This window comes from Phyllobates terribilis, unplaced genomic scaffold (genome assembly GCF_046119375.1).
Source record: "Phyllobates terribilis strain yellow unplaced genomic scaffold, ASM4611937v1 Scaffold_5504__1_contigs__length_51209, whole genome shotgun sequence".
Classification (NCBI taxonomy): domain Eukaryota; kingdom Metazoa; phylum Chordata; class Amphibia; order Anura; family Dendrobatidae; genus Phyllobates; species Phyllobates terribilis.
The window spans coordinates 8,625-25,621 of record NW_027368251.1 but is presented as its reverse complement, the minus strand read 5'-3'; the positions used below and the strand labels follow the sequence as shown (position 1 = coordinate 25,621).

The 16,997-nt window shown below is 42.3% G+C and overlaps 1 protein-coding gene across 1 annotated transcript; it reads left to right on the top strand.

Moving 5' to 3' along the window:
* The first annotated feature begins 1,367 nt into the window (after positions 1-1,367).
* Positions 1,368-8,292, top strand: LOC141250267 (uncharacterized). The gene is made up of 3 exons (XM_073669906.1): positions 1,368-1,479; positions 6,034-6,863; positions 8,260-8,292. The coding sequence occupies exons 1-3, from the start codon at positions 1,413-1,415 to the stop codon at positions 8,290-8,292; spliced, it is 930 nt and encodes a 309-aa protein (XP_073526007.1). The 5' UTR covers positions 1,368-1,412.
* Positions 8,293-16,997: the final 8,705 nt, after the last annotated feature.

Sequence of the window (16,997 nt, the reverse complement as noted above, 5' to 3'; positions counted from 1 at the left end):
TTGATACTACTCTGTTAAACTTTATATATACCGTTGTTTTGAGGGCATGAGGATTTAAGTACCCCTGTGGCTCTGTTTATGTGACTCCTACCCCGAATGACTTACTATTTATATATATATATATTTTTTATCTATATTTTAAATGATCAAATAAATATGTGTTTTTAATCACTAATAAACATAGAATTACTGGTTCTGAGAGACGAGTCTCATATATAGACCGATACACGGCAGGTCATGTATTCAGTCTCTGTGTCTCCACAGATGGATCCAGGAGGAGAAATCCACCAGAGAGATGTCCCCATCCTCTGTATCCCCAGGACTGTCCAGAGGAGAATCACAGCATCCCGGAGGATCATCAGGTAGACGACACTGAAGTCCCCACAACATCTGACCATGAAGTGATGGGACCTGAGCTCATCTTACATTGTTCTTTTTAGGGTGAAGATCTGATTGATATTAAGGTTGAGGTTATACATGGAGCAGAAGAGGCGACCGCAATATGGGCCGATCAGCAGGGTGAGGAGGGGAGACTGTCATGTCTGTTCTGTGGTCACCTACTACTACTCCCATGATTTCATCATAACATGTGGTAGATCACTCACACGGAGGTAGACACAGGTACACTGTTTCTTTAAAAACTTCTGGTTGGTTTATTAAAATGCAGCATAAACCAACACTGAGTCCATAAAAGAAATCACGGCCCTTTGGCCAAAAGAGGAAAACAAAGCAAAATGGTAACACAAAAGCACAGTCTTTGTGATAGCAGGGATCCCCCTGCTGAGAGTTCAGCAACTCCACTTGGTTCAGGAAAAACAAACACAAGATCCTCTCTGGAGCTAGCTTCTCCAGACACTGAACACTGAATTCCTCAGTAGGACTTGTATTTAAACCAAAGACCACACTCTGAGATGGAGATATGGTGAATGACCTCCCACCCTTCACAATGATCATTCACAAAAAACACTCCCTTTTAACATGGAAGTTTAACCTCTTTAAGCAAATAACATGTTGAAGCAAATTTCATGGTTTCAATTCACAGAAGCTAATAGCCTCCGTGAAATATATCTTCCCTCTATCACTTTACCAGTAACTTTGTCACACATGACACAATCTATTCTGTTACTGTGTGTTTCCTACAGATGGATTCAGGAGGAGAAATCCACCAGAGAGATGTCTCCGTCCTCTGTATCCCCAGGACTGTCCAGAAGAGAATCACAACATCCCGGAGGATCATCAGGTAGACGGTGCTGAGCCCTGTACCGGATCTGTATATGGGGGACATTTCTGATTGAGGTCATAGATGTCACAGATTTTGGTGGTTTCTTGTATTGTGCTGATTGTTACATCTGATATATCAGGAGGAAGATCCGACTAAGAATAAAGTGAAGGATGAGACAGAAGAAGAAGCGATGACGAGGGGGGATCAGCCGTGTGTGAGTGACGGGAAGGAGGAGATTCCGGTAGATGTTTTCACAGGTATGTAATAATGACCGGTGTGTGATGATGATGATGACCGACGTGTGATGATGATGATGATGATGATGATGATGATGACCGGTGTGTGATATCGTGTGGAGTCTCTGGTGCAGTGAAGCTTTATCCGCTGTCCACATCACAGCAGAAGCGTCCGATGATGGCGCGGCTGCTCCTGTAGAGTCCGGCTGTGCACTGATGAATACCGGGGCCGCCTTCACACCTCTTCTTAATGATTTAGGAATCACATATTAGTTTTCCTTTACCTTCTATAATATTCCTTCCATCCTTTACGTCCATATTTTTCTTCCACAAGTCCGTGCTGCCATATAAATGACTGAGCTTGTGCTCCAGGTTATGAATCTCCCCGTCCTATGGATCTCGGTGATGTAGCAGCCTCTGCCTGGTGCTGACGAGTGACGACACATGTCACATGTAGAGTCGTCCTACCTGTCGCCTCTGTTTGCTTCCCACTGCCTCCTACACTGAGGCTGGCGTTCTGGTCCCTCCTCATCCAGGCCGGCCGCCCGGTGGCATGAAGACCCCTATGGTAAGTCAGTAAGTGCCATGCTATGGAGGTGTGGGTCAGACATACGGCTGTCGTCCCTCTGCCACGATGGAGGCCATCTTGGATGTAGGAGGACCAGAACACCGGTCTCAGTCGGAGACAAGCGAAGGACACCAGGTAGGTGACAGTACATGACAGATGTTTAGTCCTCTGTGCCGGGTGGAGAATTGCTTCATCATAAAGGATTAGGAGCTCGTATCTACAAACAGCTGCGATGGCCGCATCTAGAGTTGTCATTATCTGACAGTCATGTTGGGTTTTGAGACCTGGTCCAATCAACATATAAACATGGAGACTAAATACTGCCCAGAGGGGGCGCCCTTCACCATGCACGGATTATATCCCCTGTCAGCGTCTCATTTATGGTGAATATTGTAATATGGAGAGATTCACTATATGGAGAATAGTATTGGGCCACACGCATTAATCACTGCATTCTGGCTTCTCCTTCAGGCCCTGTTGTCCCCCCGGTGTATAACATCCAGCCCTGTCCCACCCCCCAGTATATAACATGTGGCTCCTCGGTATGTATTGGTTACAATTTCAACTGCTGGGTATATAGATCCTGGGGGGCATACTCAGGGGGTGATATGTGCAGGACAGGCCAGATGTTATACAGGGGTTATATTCACAATAACCAGGGTGTACTTTATTATAAGAGCACATTGTGATTTTGGGAACGTCCCTTTAGAAGAATCTTCACTCTCGGTCTCTCCAGACAAGATGTCGTCTAGGAATCGTCCCCCCATCTGAGCCTCTAACGTGAATAAATAATTCTCTTTCCAACAGTAAAATACATAAATTACCAAAAGAAGGTAAGAAGACGTCCTCATCCAGGTTCCGAAAGTTTTAAGTTTTTTTTTTTTACCAATAAATTGGATGAAATTCTTTTTCCGACAAGAATTGTTACCAAAGAAAGAAACTGCTGCTCAGATTCCCGGCCGTTCCTCCGACATTTATGAATGACATGATAACCGGGTGTCACCGTTCTCCATACATGTGTCCCCACACTTCTGACACTCAGCACTGATTGGACAATGTAGGGGAACAATGGTAACGCCCAGTTGTCAGTATTTTCTTACATTTATAGGGTGAATAGCAGAAGAACTGCGCAGCTTAGTGACCAATAACATTATGACTCCGGAAATGAGAGGACGAGAAAGTAAAAAAATCAATAAAATAATGTATCTGTAAGGCCGATAATGGGGGAAATGATTTACAGATAAAATGACCAAACAACTTACAATCCTAGAATGTTCTGGTTGGAGGGGACCACCTCCAGGGTCCCCGTATCCAGCCCCCTGCTCAATGCAGGACTCACCATCTCAGACAGATGTCTGTCCGGCCTCTGTTGGATTGTTTTCTCCATTCTTGATGGTTTATTTCTCATTACTGACCTCGCTGTATGAGGAGCTTTTTTGTGGGGGATGAGTTGTATTTCTCATCTTGTTACTTTATCATCTTTATTCTGCTGTTATTTTTTAGAATTTTTCTCTCTTCATGAGCTGCACAAGTTGAGTGATAAAACGACCGTCCACCCTGAGACTGAGAAGTGACTATACGGTTATCATATATAGACTCCCTTCCTTGTGTCCTCCATTTGCCTCCTGTAACGGTGAACCGATGGAGGAAACCTGGCAGGTCCTAATAATAAGGCTCTTAGGCTGTGTGCCCACGTAGCGTTTTTCAAGCGTTTTTGATGCGGAATTTCCGCAGCGGAAACGCTTGTAAAACGCTTGGTAACCCGCACCCCATGGTCCCCAATGGGATTCCGCAAGTTCTATGCACATGCTGCGGATTTTTCCGCAGCGTTTATGCTGCGTTCAAAAATCCGCAGCATGTCATTTAATTTTGCGTTTCCGCAAGCAGAATTGCTTTTGTCCAATGCATAAAAAACGCAAGGCAATTCCGCATGTGGAAAACGCGTGATAAACGCGCGAAAAATGCGCGATAAACGCGTGCGGAATTCCGCATGCGTTTTTCCGGGAGAGGACTTGCAGAAATGAAGCAGAAATTTTCTGCTTCATAAATGCAACGTGGGCACATAGCCTAACACACAGTCTCCATACAGCCGGTCGCAGAGGTTTCCCGGCTTCCATCTTTTTACCACTGTACAGTGATCTGGACTTACAGCACAGACACCGGGGCTGCTCCACATAGTAGTGCTGGCTGGTAGAGCGAGCTGGCAAAAGAAGGTCGACATGTCAGATCTGACCCAAAGATGGCAGGTGCTAGACAATCAAGAAGCGGGACGAGGTCAGAATCAGGAAGCCGAGTAAGGCTGAGCTCACACGATGCGTTTTTAATGCGTTTCCGCTGCGTTTTTGCAGTTGCGTAAACGCCGCGGAAACGCATTAAAAACGCATGGTAGAAGGGCAGCAATGTTCCCCAATTGAAATCCGCATGAGCTGTGCCCATGATGCGGATTTTTCCGCAACGTAAATGCTGCGCTCAAAAATCCGCAGCATGTCAATTAATTTTGCGTCAACGCGGCGTTTTTGCCGCCATTGACTTGCATTAGAACGCGCCAATTCCGCAAGACTGCATCTGTACTTGCGTAATTGGTGCGTTCTAATGTGCCATTAAAAAAGCTGTAAAACAAGAATAAAATAAAAAATAAATGTATACTTACCTTCTGTCGGCCCGCGCACCGCTCTTGCTTGGTTCCCGGCACTTTGCAGTGAAGGACCTGCGCTGACGTCAGAGTCATGTGACGGGTCACGTGACGCTGACGTCGGCAGGTCTTTCAATTCAAAGTTGCCGGCGAGGGAGAACGGATTGAGCGGGACACCGGGGGCCATCGGAGGGTAAAGTATACATTATTTTTTATTTTTACCACTCTCTCGAGTCACACTATATAAATCCATGCTGTTTGTATGGATTTATATAGTGTGACCTAGTTGTCACAAGCAATTTCCAGGTGATGCTAAAATCGCCTGGAAAGCGCTTGTCAATCCACATGCGGAAATGCATGTGGAAACGCATGTGAATTCGCATGTATTCTGCAGGAAAAACGCATGCACAATCTGCATGCGTTTTTTCTGCCAGGGAGATGCAGAAATAATGCAGAAATTTTCTGCTTCATTTCTGCATCGTGTGCACATACCCTAAGAATGGTCCTGTAGATGGAGGCCAAAGTCATCCCGGGGTATTATGGAAGCCAGACAAGGTTACCAAAGACAAACAGGAGCAATGAAAGCAGGTGCAGAATACATCTGTAACTGGTGACGCCCCGCAGACTGCTGGGAGATTAATAGGATGTGGCGCTGCCCCATAGGTCACAGCACAGGAAAGGCAGGGGAGGGTGGGGTAGACGTATTACTGCACTCCCCATACCACTGCACTGGCCGTCCTGGAAGCCGGGGGAAGAGACCACCGATCTGAGGGGGCAGCGGAGGGCAGAGGACCCCATAGGGGACTGTAAAGGGAAATGTGTAGTGTTCAGTCCCAGGGTGGAGGGTCGCTGTAACTGCGGTAATACAACTAATCCAAGCCAATAACAATATATTTATTTCATTTTCTTTTAGGACTTTTCTACAATAAATACTTTGTTTCTTTTCAGACATTTTTGTGTTACCAAATCCTGGCGCCATAAACCATAAGCGATGTATTGTTACATGGTGACAGTATTCCTCATTGTTCCCATATAATATACACAACGTCCTGATCAGTCTTTATTACACAAGAATAAGAGGACACTTTTCTACACTGAGGGCATGATGGGAAGCTTGAGAGAGTGAAATGGCACTGGTGGTACATTAAGGGGGTAAATCCTGATGACAGGTTCCCTTTAAGAACTGTCTATTTTCTGTCTAATCTCTGCCACCCCTGACTTGTGCCAATGTCACCAGTTTATAAGTGTCATTCACTTTACCCGCCATTGTGTTAATGTGATGGCATGTAGTTGTCCTCCTTATTACCGGTACTTTCACTGACGAGGGTCTTCATTATTAGATGTGATTTTTTTTTTCTATCTTTCATCCTTATAGGAAATCCTTGTGGGAATAACGGTTTATCACTAAACTGTAAAAAAGAAGATATCAGGAAGCACTCTAATGGAGAAAACCCCATCACCCTTCCTGCTCCTCCTGGACTTCACAGCACTTCACCTTCTTATAATCCTCCTGATCATGAGGAATCATCACCTGAGCAATCTCACATTATTACCAAAAGTCCAGGGGGCAAAGTGGATTCAAGATTTCAGTGTGACAAGCAACTTACTAAAAGCTCAGCTCAGACACAAAGAAAACACAAAGGAGAAAAGCCATACTCCTGTTCAGAATGTGGGAAATGCTTTACATATAAAACAAAACTTGTTATACATCAGAGAATTCACACAGGAGAGAAGCCATATTCCTGTTCAGAATGTGGGAAATGCTTTACAGAGAAATCAAAATGTGTTAGACATGAGAGAATTCACACAGGAATAAAGCCATTTTCATGTTTGGAATGTGGGAAGGCCTTCCCAGGTAAATGGAGTCTTTCTACCCATCAGAGAATTCACACAGGAGAGAAGCCATATTCATGTTCAGAATGTGGGAAATGCTTTACAGATAAAGGGAATCTTATTACACATCAGAGAATTCACACAGGAGAGAAGCTGTATTCATGTTCAGAATGTGGGAAATGCTTTACATGTAAATCAAGATTTATTACACATCAGAGAATTCACACAGGAGAAAAACCATTTTCATGTTCAGTATGTGGGAAATGCTTTACAGATAAAGGGACTCTTATTAGACATCAGAAAACTCACACAGGAGAGAAGCCGTATTCCTGTTCAGAATGTGGGAAATGCTTTACATATCAATCAAATTGTGTTAAACATGAGAGAATTCACACAGGAGAAAAGACATTTTCATGTTCGGAATGTGGGAAGGCCTTCACAGGTAAAGGGAGTCTTGTGTTGCACAAGAGAAGTCACACTGGGGAGAAGCTGTATTCCTGTTCAGAATGTGGGAAATGCTTTACAGAGAAATCAAAATGTGTTATACATGAGAGAATTCACACAGGAGAAAAGTCATTTTCATGTTCAGTATGTGGGAAATACTTTATTGATAAAAAGACTCTTATTAGACATCAGAAAACTCAAACAGGAGAGAAGCCATATTCCTGTTCAGAATGTGGGAAATGCTTTACAGATAAAATGAATCTTATTAAACATCAGAAAATTCATACAGGAGAAAAGCCATTTTCATGTTTGGAATGTGGGAAGGCCTTCACAGGTAAATTAAGTCTTGTGATGCACGAGAGAAGTCACACTGGGGAGAAGCTGTATTCATGTTCACTATGTGGGAAATCTTTTGTAAATAAATCGTATCTTGTTAGACATGAGGGAAGTCATACAGGAAAGAAACTGTAATCATGTACACTGTGTGTTTTAAAATTTTTAATAAAATTGCTCAGAATAATGAGTACACCCCCTTTGATAAGTAAGATTGTCATTAATATCTCACTGAATACCAGAACAATTTCTAAAATTGTCCTTTCCCCATGACCAGCGCCACACGAGAGAGGGAATTCACCCAATAAGGACAGGAAGCGTACTGAGTAAGAGGGCTGCACCTCTACCCCGCATCATTTTGGTTTCCTGTCCATGAGGGAACCTGAAGCTGAAGAATCAGGAGAGGAAAGTTAAAGGAGAAACTTACCCAGGCCTTGCCTGGAAGAAAGGCTCCTTGTCTATAGTGCCGGTCTAGGGTCCTGGAAGCGCCACCGCTGGTCACTTGAGGGCTCATGTAGATGCAAGCGCCGAAGTCCTTTTGGATGCTTGCTGGCTCCAACAATGTCCCAGGCTTGCGCATGTGCAGGACGCCCTGGGATTGGTGCGCCCTGATGAAGAGCATGCCGGAGACTTCTGACCTGAAGTGTTGGATTTAACTTCTAGGGGGTCTGGAGAAGGCATGCACAAGGGTGTGCGGGAGTTGCTGTGGCTGGTCCCTCTTTCAAAATCACGCCTGACTGCCAAAAGAGTGGGTTTTCTCTGGCTCTCCTTCCCCACGTGATATGGAGGAACGGCAGTGCCAGGATCAGAGTTCACGCAGCAATGGCAGTCTCATGAGTTGCAGAAGTGACAGTACCACCAAACACGAATAATGGTGTGATTTGATCCAGCCTATGAATCTGGTACCCTTATTAAACTCCAGAATGCTGACTGATCTTTGAGAAATTTCACCATGGTAATTAAGTCCCTTTTTCTTGTCTCTAATTACTAGGAACGGCTTAAGAAATGTGGCACAAAAGAATAAGGAGTGAACCCTTTGTAGGGATAAGTTACCTGACTTGTGGCAGAAAAGACTGTGCAGATTGTATACAGAAAACCGCATGTGAAGAATCCACTAACTTCATGGATTTGAGATCCGTGATCAGGGTACAAGTTAAGGATTCCCTTGAGACCCTTATTCATAAAAAAAGGAATAGAAAAGGAAGGAAGGGGTCCAAAAAATTATCACCTGATTTAGATGAATCTATAAAGTCGGAAGGTGAATGTGGATTGGATTCTTGTTCCTTTTCATTCTTTAATGGCGATACAGGGGGTAGGCCATGCTTTCCTATAAAAGTCGCAGATAGGTTGATTAAGGCTGTGAGAGCTACCATGGGCATCTCGGATGCTAAGACCCCCAAATCCATACAAGAGTTCATGTTTTGTGGATTAGAGCAAAAAAAAAAGAGGCGCATATTTCTAATTAATGAAAAGATTCAGGCTCTCATTAAGAGAGAAAAACGAAGAGAAATGGTTCACTACCATCATCTTCTAAGAGAAGATGCCAAAACAAGACTCATGGAATAATATCCCAAAGATAGACGTAGCAGTGGCCAATTCATCCAGAAAATCTACCTTGCCTTTTGAGGATGTGGGTATTCTGAAAGACCATCTGGATAGAAAGGCAGATGGTTACTTAAGACACACCTGGGAGTCCTCGGTGGGTGCCCTGAAGCCAGCGGTCTCTACGACCTGTACAGCCAGATCTATGATTATCTGGTTGCAACAACTAGAAGGTCAACCGAAGGATAATGTCCCAAAGGAAAAGATCCTGGCTGATGCAGGGAGCAGCAGCTTTTATTGCAGATGCCTCAACAGACTCAGTGAGGCTGGCAGCCAGGTTAGCGGGCCTCTTTATGGCCACTCGTAGGGCGCTATGGGTAAAAAGTTGGCCTGGGGATGTCCAGTCAAAGACCAAACTGTGTTCAATCCCATGTGATGGGGGCTTTCTTTTTGGTCAAGTTCTGGATGACATCTTGGACAAAGCTGGAGATAAAAAGAAAGGATTCCCCAGTTTGTCTATCCCAGAATACAGGAGTACCTTTTGGAATAGAAGATACAGCCGGAAAAGACCTCCTAGGATCAGGGAAAATAGGAAGTCAGAAGACTAAAAAAAAGGTTTCATGTTTGGGGGCCGCCTTCAGGGGGAAGGAAGTCTTCTCAGTGATGTCATTCCCCCGGAAGGAGGAATGCTTTCCCTCTTCCTCCATGCATACGAATAAAAATCATCCCATGTCTGGATTCTAGGGATAGTGGAAGCAGACCTAAAATTGGAATTCCAGACTATCCTTCCACCCCTGCGAACCTTCATGGTGACACCTCTCCGAAGATCTTCCAAGCAATAGTTAGTCCTGGAGGCAAGAGTTTTTGGTCCTCTTGGGAGGTACCCATAGAAGAATAAGGAAAGGCATTATATTCCCCCCTTTTCTTGATAAAGAAGCTGGATGGCACTTTCAGAACTATAGTAAATTTGAGAGGTCTGAACAGATTTCTGGTGTATCAACCCTTCAAGATGAAGTCAAAACAATCGGATGTAAAACTTCTGTTTCTAGGTTGCTACATCGTGAGGACCTGCGCCGCGGTCAGCTGACTGTGACGCGGGTGCCACGTGATGCTGACGCCGCGGGCCGCCCCACCTATCATGACGCGGTATGCGTCATCAAAGGTCCTCAAACCTATCGATCAGACTATGGACATCCGGTTTTTTACACACGTGGTGATTGGCGTGGGCACATTTAAACGGGATCACATTGACACTGACACATACCCCCTGACGAAGGTTCGCCGAAACACGCGTTGGGGTAGATGTACACCACCCAGCCGTTGGTACGCTCCTGGCTTCCTGTACCCAAGGTAGCTATATATTTTATCTGCATACGGAATCATGACTTATAAACTACCCTAGATGGATGGGAATATTATGTTATGGATTGGAGCATATTTATTTAATCATCGATAATATTGTCGGGCCATAAGGGCTGGCTGTGTGATATGTCCGTTCTCTTTTCTGTACATGGTCATTGGTGTTTACTACTCCTTATGTAATCTAATTGACTTTTAACTAAGATATATTCAATAAAGATTTATATATTTTTTTACATCTAAGTAATGTTTATGGGCTTTATGTCGCTATTTTTTCCTTGGTCATTTTTCTCAGCTGTTTTTGCGATGCCCTCTCGTTAATCGTCCATTAGTCTCCCCGTTGTGGTGGTGTATTAGCTGCGTGATTATGCGGACTCTTCTGTGGTATGTCTTAATGAGAAAAGATGCATACTACCATGTTTCAATCCAAGAGTACACTTAGGAATATCCACATGAAATAGGGAATATATCATAGAGACACATAGGTCAATATGAACAACCCAGCAGTAATTGATAGATTGTATATACTGTGTGGACCAAAATAAATGGAAGACCATTCGGTTAAGAACACAGGAGAAAAGGAGAACCACCGAATGTCCAGTCCAATATACAAGAGACATAAACCAAAATATATATAAAATATATATAAAAGACCTTTATTGGAAAATGGTCAAAGTGGTGCTACAAACACATGAGAACCCACCATATAAAAATGTAATTGCAACCTAATAAAAAGAACATGACACAATAGATATAACAGTTGCAATAGACAAGATATATTACAAACCCACAAAAATTACGTAATTGAGTAAGTGGAATAAACAAGTATGTCAGAGCCAGAAAAAATAGTATATACTTCCGCACAATATTCTGTAGAACTATATTAGGGGTGAAGTATACACTGCCGCACAATGGTCTATGGGGCTATATAAGGAAAGAAGTTACTGCTACTGAAATAAATAAGTACCAGGTACCAAATTATTTTTGTAAGGTATATAATTTAACAATGAATGCACACAATACTAAGCAGAGAACTGACATACCTGATTGTGGAATGTAATGGAGGGATCACGGGAATACCCCGACGCGCGTTTCGGACAGAAGCGTCCTTCGTCATGGGGTGTTGGTCTTTGGAGACAACCAAGTATAAGAAGGAATGTGGCGCCGAAAAGGAAGTCACAGTGTGCGCAGCGTGTCTATTCCGGAACCGGAAGTGACCTGGCAGTGACTTAGCAACGTTGATCAACAGGGGCGGGCAGATGCCATATCCAACATGCAATGCGCGGTAAGGTCCTGTATTGTGGTCTGCCTAGTGTAGTTGCGCATGCGCTGTCAGGAGGCACCAGGACCTGCGGGCAACCGCATCATGTGACCGGCTGTATCTGACCCGAGCCTCCGGACACATAAAGATGCGGGGCCAGCAGGAACAGGGAGCGCAGACAACGCAAGCTCACCAGACAGATCAGAGTTGGTGACCAAATATATTACTGACCCAGATCAAAAGAAGCATAATAATAATTAAAAATACATAAAATGTTGTGAATATTAAATATAATATATATGGTAAATATCTAGCTGGGAAATTTATATTTCGATTACCAACGCAAAGTGCAATGTGCAAAACATAAACTAATGTATGTATGCATAGGTATATCATAGTGTGAGTGCTAATATATACCAGTGATTGATAAAGTGATATAGAGTAAAAAGTGTAAATCTATAATAGACTAATTAAAATAAATTAAACATAACATAGAAGAAAATGAATATATATATATATATATATATATAATATAAAGTGCAACTTGTAAATCACAGAGGTTAATTAATACCTGGTGTACCACATATCCATATGCAATAAATATTATAAAATAGAAATAAATGATACAACCATTATATATATATGTGCATAAGAAACATGTTAGTAAGAAAAATAATAAATAGAAATAAAAATAGAAATAAAAGTGAAAGATGTATATATTTAAATCCAAACACCTACATCACATAATCAAATCGTAAATGTACCAATTGTGGGCATGGTATAATAGACAAAAAATAGTGTATAAAAAGTGTGTAAAAGTGAAAATATACACAATATACACAATATATAAGTAGAGGATGTTCAAATAAAGTGCATGTATAGTGACGTATAAAAAAGAAAGAAAAAATGAAAAAAATGGATGAAAAGAGTGTATGTGAAAACAAATCAGTGAGAGTGAAAGTGAATGGTAATATGTGTTGGTGTAAATACTCGGACATGTAAGAATAGTGAAATAAAAAAGCGCCGCAAAACCCCAATCGTCTGTAATGTTTCAATAGTCCACAGTTGCAGGTCCACATCCAGGTTCAGGAGTCAGATGGGATATTTCATAGCCAGTGAAGTATACGGAAATCAACACCAAGACGCACACTAAATAAATAATGAATAAAAGAATTTGTTTAGAATACAATAAAAACAAACATAAAACCTGTAAAAATGGTACAAAAGACCAAAGGACAGTTACAGGAATGGAACAAAGCTTATGTTTTCATTGAGGCCCAGGGGGTGTACAGTTTTTAGTGTCCAAATCCACCTAGTTTCTAATTTGCCCAGAGATTTGCTAATTTTTCCGCCTCTGATATTATGTGGGATATGTTAGAACTCTCCTGTTAGGTTTTTTCCTTTGCTGGTCACATGACCTTTTTTGCCTATTTAATCCTGCTCCGCCCTTCTGGCCATGCTGGACTTCATTGTAATTTCTACTCTTAAGCTAGCTTGGTGCTCTGTTACCTTTCTCAGTCAGTTTAGCTAGGTCTTTGGACCTCTATGTTCTATGTTGTTTGTTTTTCTTTTTACTGCTACAATTTCTGCTAGGAGGTGTCCATCTTTCTCCCAGTCCCTAGTTCTTGTAGGGATCCCTCCCTCACATCTATAGGTCTTCGTTCAGACTAGCTGAGGACTTTAGCGGGTCTGATCGCAGGATCAGGTTCCCCGTTACATCGTAGGGATCTAGCGTAGTTCTATTGTAGGGACAGATCTCCGGTCTTTCCTTAGTGCTTGTAGCAGATCATAACAGGATATGATCAATTCCAATAGCTCGCAATAAAGAAGCATTGCAGTTGTGATGCTGTTTACAATGTCGTGGTAGTGTTTTCAATACCGATGCATCACTGGCATCCTTTGCTGCTTCGATTCCTAATACGTGTTCACGTATTCGGACTTTTAACTGGCGAGTTGTCAATCCCACATAAATTAGTGGACAGGGGCAGATGACATAATATATCACTGCAGATGTAGTGCAAGTGATAGGATGTTGTATCTGGTAGGTCGATAGTCCATCAGAACTTTGGAAATCACGGGCACGTCCAATATTAGGACATGCAACACATTTGCCACATGGTTTGCAGCCCTTCGGAGGTTCGAGATTGGACAGAAACGTGTTACCCTCATTGGTGTAGTGACTCTTCACCAAACAGTCACGTAAATTACGTGACCTCCTAAAAGTAATGTTAGGTTTAGGGTCAAGGTATTTAGCGAGGACCGGATCAGATAAAAGAATTGGCCATGATTTTTCCAAGAAATGACGCATTAGATTCGTTTGGCCATGATATTGAGTGATAAATCTGACCCGATTATTGAAAGAGGGTGTCCTTTTTGAATATAGAGCCATATGACGTGAAGTATGCTTGGCTGTGTTGTATGCTCTTTTGATAGAGCGGCGGCTATATCCTCTCTCCAAAAATCGGTTCTTTAAATCATCTGCCTGTGTTTCAAAATCAGCATTATTGGAACATATGCGGCGCAGCCTCAGAAATTGACCTATTGGTATTGATCGAATCATGGCTGGTGGGTGGGACGAAGAAGCTAGTAAGAGAGAATTTACCGATGTAGTCTTACGGAATAGATCCGTCTGCAAACAATTGTTTACGTCTTTTTTTATTTTAACATCCAAGAATTCAATGGACTGCTTGTCAAAGTGATATGTGAGGTGAATATTATGAGGATTATGATTTAAAGTACTCATGAATTCATGCAGTTCCTGTTCTGACCCCTGCCAGATCAAAAATATGTCATCTATGTACCGCGTCCAAAAAAGAACGCGGTCCACAGATGCACATCGATCGGACAGGAAGAGGTCCCTCTCCCACAGCCCCAGGAACAAGTTGGCATATGATGGGGCAAAAGAAGCACCCATCGCAGTTCCCTGGAGCTGCAGGTAGAACGACCCCTTAAACAGGAAAAAGTTATGAGACAACGTAAACTGTAATAGTTGTACAATAAAGTAGCTCATTGTGGAAGGAATAGTTGAAGTCTGTAAAAAATATTGCGTTGCCTGTACACTATCAGTGTGTCGAATGTTAGTATACAGTGCCTCCACATCACATGTGACCAAAAGAGTATTCTTATCCACATGAAGGCCATCTACTTTTTTTAGAAATTCACTAGTATCTTTGGTGAAAGATAGAAGTAATTCAACCAAAGGTTGTAATTTGGAGTCAATAAATTTATTGACATTTTCGAGGCAGTTACCTACCCCGATATGATTGGCCGGCCGGGTGGTACTTGACTGTTTTTGTGGATTTTCGGAAGCAGATAAAGGGTGGGAATGGATGGCTCACAGACCTTCAATGCCTGATGTAACTCATTGCAGATAATCACATCATTCTTGGCTTCAAGCAGAAGATTCGACAGCTCATTTTGGAATTTAGTAAGAGGATTGAATGTCATCTTCCTATATGTATTGGAGTCACTTAATTGTCGAAGTGCCTCTGCCTCATACATGATTTTGGGCCAAACCACCACATTCCCACCCTTATCCGCCGGTTTGAAAACAATATCATTGAGGTTACGTAACCGAAGCAGGCTCTGTCTTTCGGTCTTAGTCAAGTTATCAAAAGACGGATATCGGGAAATATTGTCAAAATCTTGACTAACCATCTTTACAAAAATGTCGATGTTAGGACAAGTAGATAATGGTGGAAATTTCTGAGATTTTGTCCTTATGGAGGCTGGAATCCATGGCTCCGAGAGTATTTACAAAGATCATAGTGGAGATGACAGCGAATCTTTGTGAACAGAACACCCTAATAATTCCATACTTAGACTATTTCCTGATGGTAGGCAGATCACTAGAACCCTGCATACAGGGATGGTGGATCGGCACTCCGTTAGCGTGGTGTACGTGGAGTAGAATATGCAGAAAGGAAGTAATTCCCGGCACTCACGTATTCAGTGAATAATTGCTCACTAGATCGCTCACTCAGCTGCACACGGAGGTAGACACAGGTACGCTTTCTTTATATCTCTTGTTGGTTTATTAGAATGTGGCATAAACCAACATTGAGTCAATGAAAATAAAACAGCCCTTTGGGCAAAACGGGAAAACAAAAAATAAAATGGTCACGCAAAACACAGTCCTTGTGTTAGCAGGGGTCCACCTGCTCAGAGTCTAGCTACTCCACAAGGTTCAGGTCAGCTCAACACTAACATGTCTGGAGTTTGCCTCCCCAGACTTACTGAACAAGTAATGCCTCAGCAGACCTTGTATTTAGACCCCAGACCGCACCTTCAGGTGGAGATATGGAGAACAACCTCCCGCCCGCTCTATGGTTGTTCTTATAAAGACATACATTTTACAAGTGGCGACTTAACCCTTCTCAGCAAATAATATGCTGAAGGAAACTTAACGGCTTTATTTCACTAAAGCTAATGGCCTCAGGAAAACATATCTCCCCTCCAGCACTTTACCAGTGACTTTGTCACATCTTTTATTTCATTGCCAATTCCAGTGGACATTTCAGCCCGTCCCAGGCTTTTTTCAGCAATACAGTCATCATACAATCACTAGTTTATAAAGGATTACACCTCAGAAGTGACATCAGATGTAAAACAAAAATCCGCCTACCCGATATAATTCTTCATGCATGAATCCCGTATAACATAATTTATTTTTTATTTTATGTATTTTTTGAATTATTATATTATTCACGGCTACGTAGACATTATTGCATTAAATATAATTAATCAAAGCTATATTGATGAATCATATGCTATACAGAAAGTTTATTCCTTAGAACATTATAGTGTATCAAATCTATTCTATTAGTTATTTTTAAATTAATCCTCTATTAGATTTATTTCTATTCAATTTACTAATATGAAGTTGAAACATGATTATCTCATTATATTATTATTATTATTATATCATGTGTAAATTATCTTATGAAAATAACCTCTACTTGGACTGTGTCGAGTATCATCATTGAAATTACATCAAGTAGGGATTCATCAATATTAAATCAGCGCAACAATGTTGTCTAAAACAAAGAAATACCGTATTTTTCGCACTATAAGATGCACCTAGGTTTTAGAGGAAGAAAATAGAAAAAAAATGTAAGCAAAAAATGTGGTCATGATTCCCTGTTAAGGGGGAGGGGGTCTGCTGCTAACACTGTTATAGGGGTAATGTCCCCCAATTCTGTTAATATTCCCCATCCTGGTCTGTATGGCCCCCTCCTTCCTCTTATACGTGGCCCTCATCACCATCCTGATATGCATGGCACCCCTCATCCCCATCCTGGTCTGCATGGCACCCAAATCCCCCATCTTTGTATATATGGCACCCCAATCTCTTATCCTGGTATGCATGGCACCCCTTAATCCCCATCCTGATATGCTAGGCACCCCTCATCCTGGTAGGCATGGCACCCCTCATCCTGGTATGCATGGTTCCCCTCATCTTGGTATGCATGGCACCCCTCATCCCTCTTCTTGGTATGCATGACACCCCTCATCCTGGTATGCATGGCACCCCTCATCCCTCTTCTTGGTATGCATGGCACCCCTCA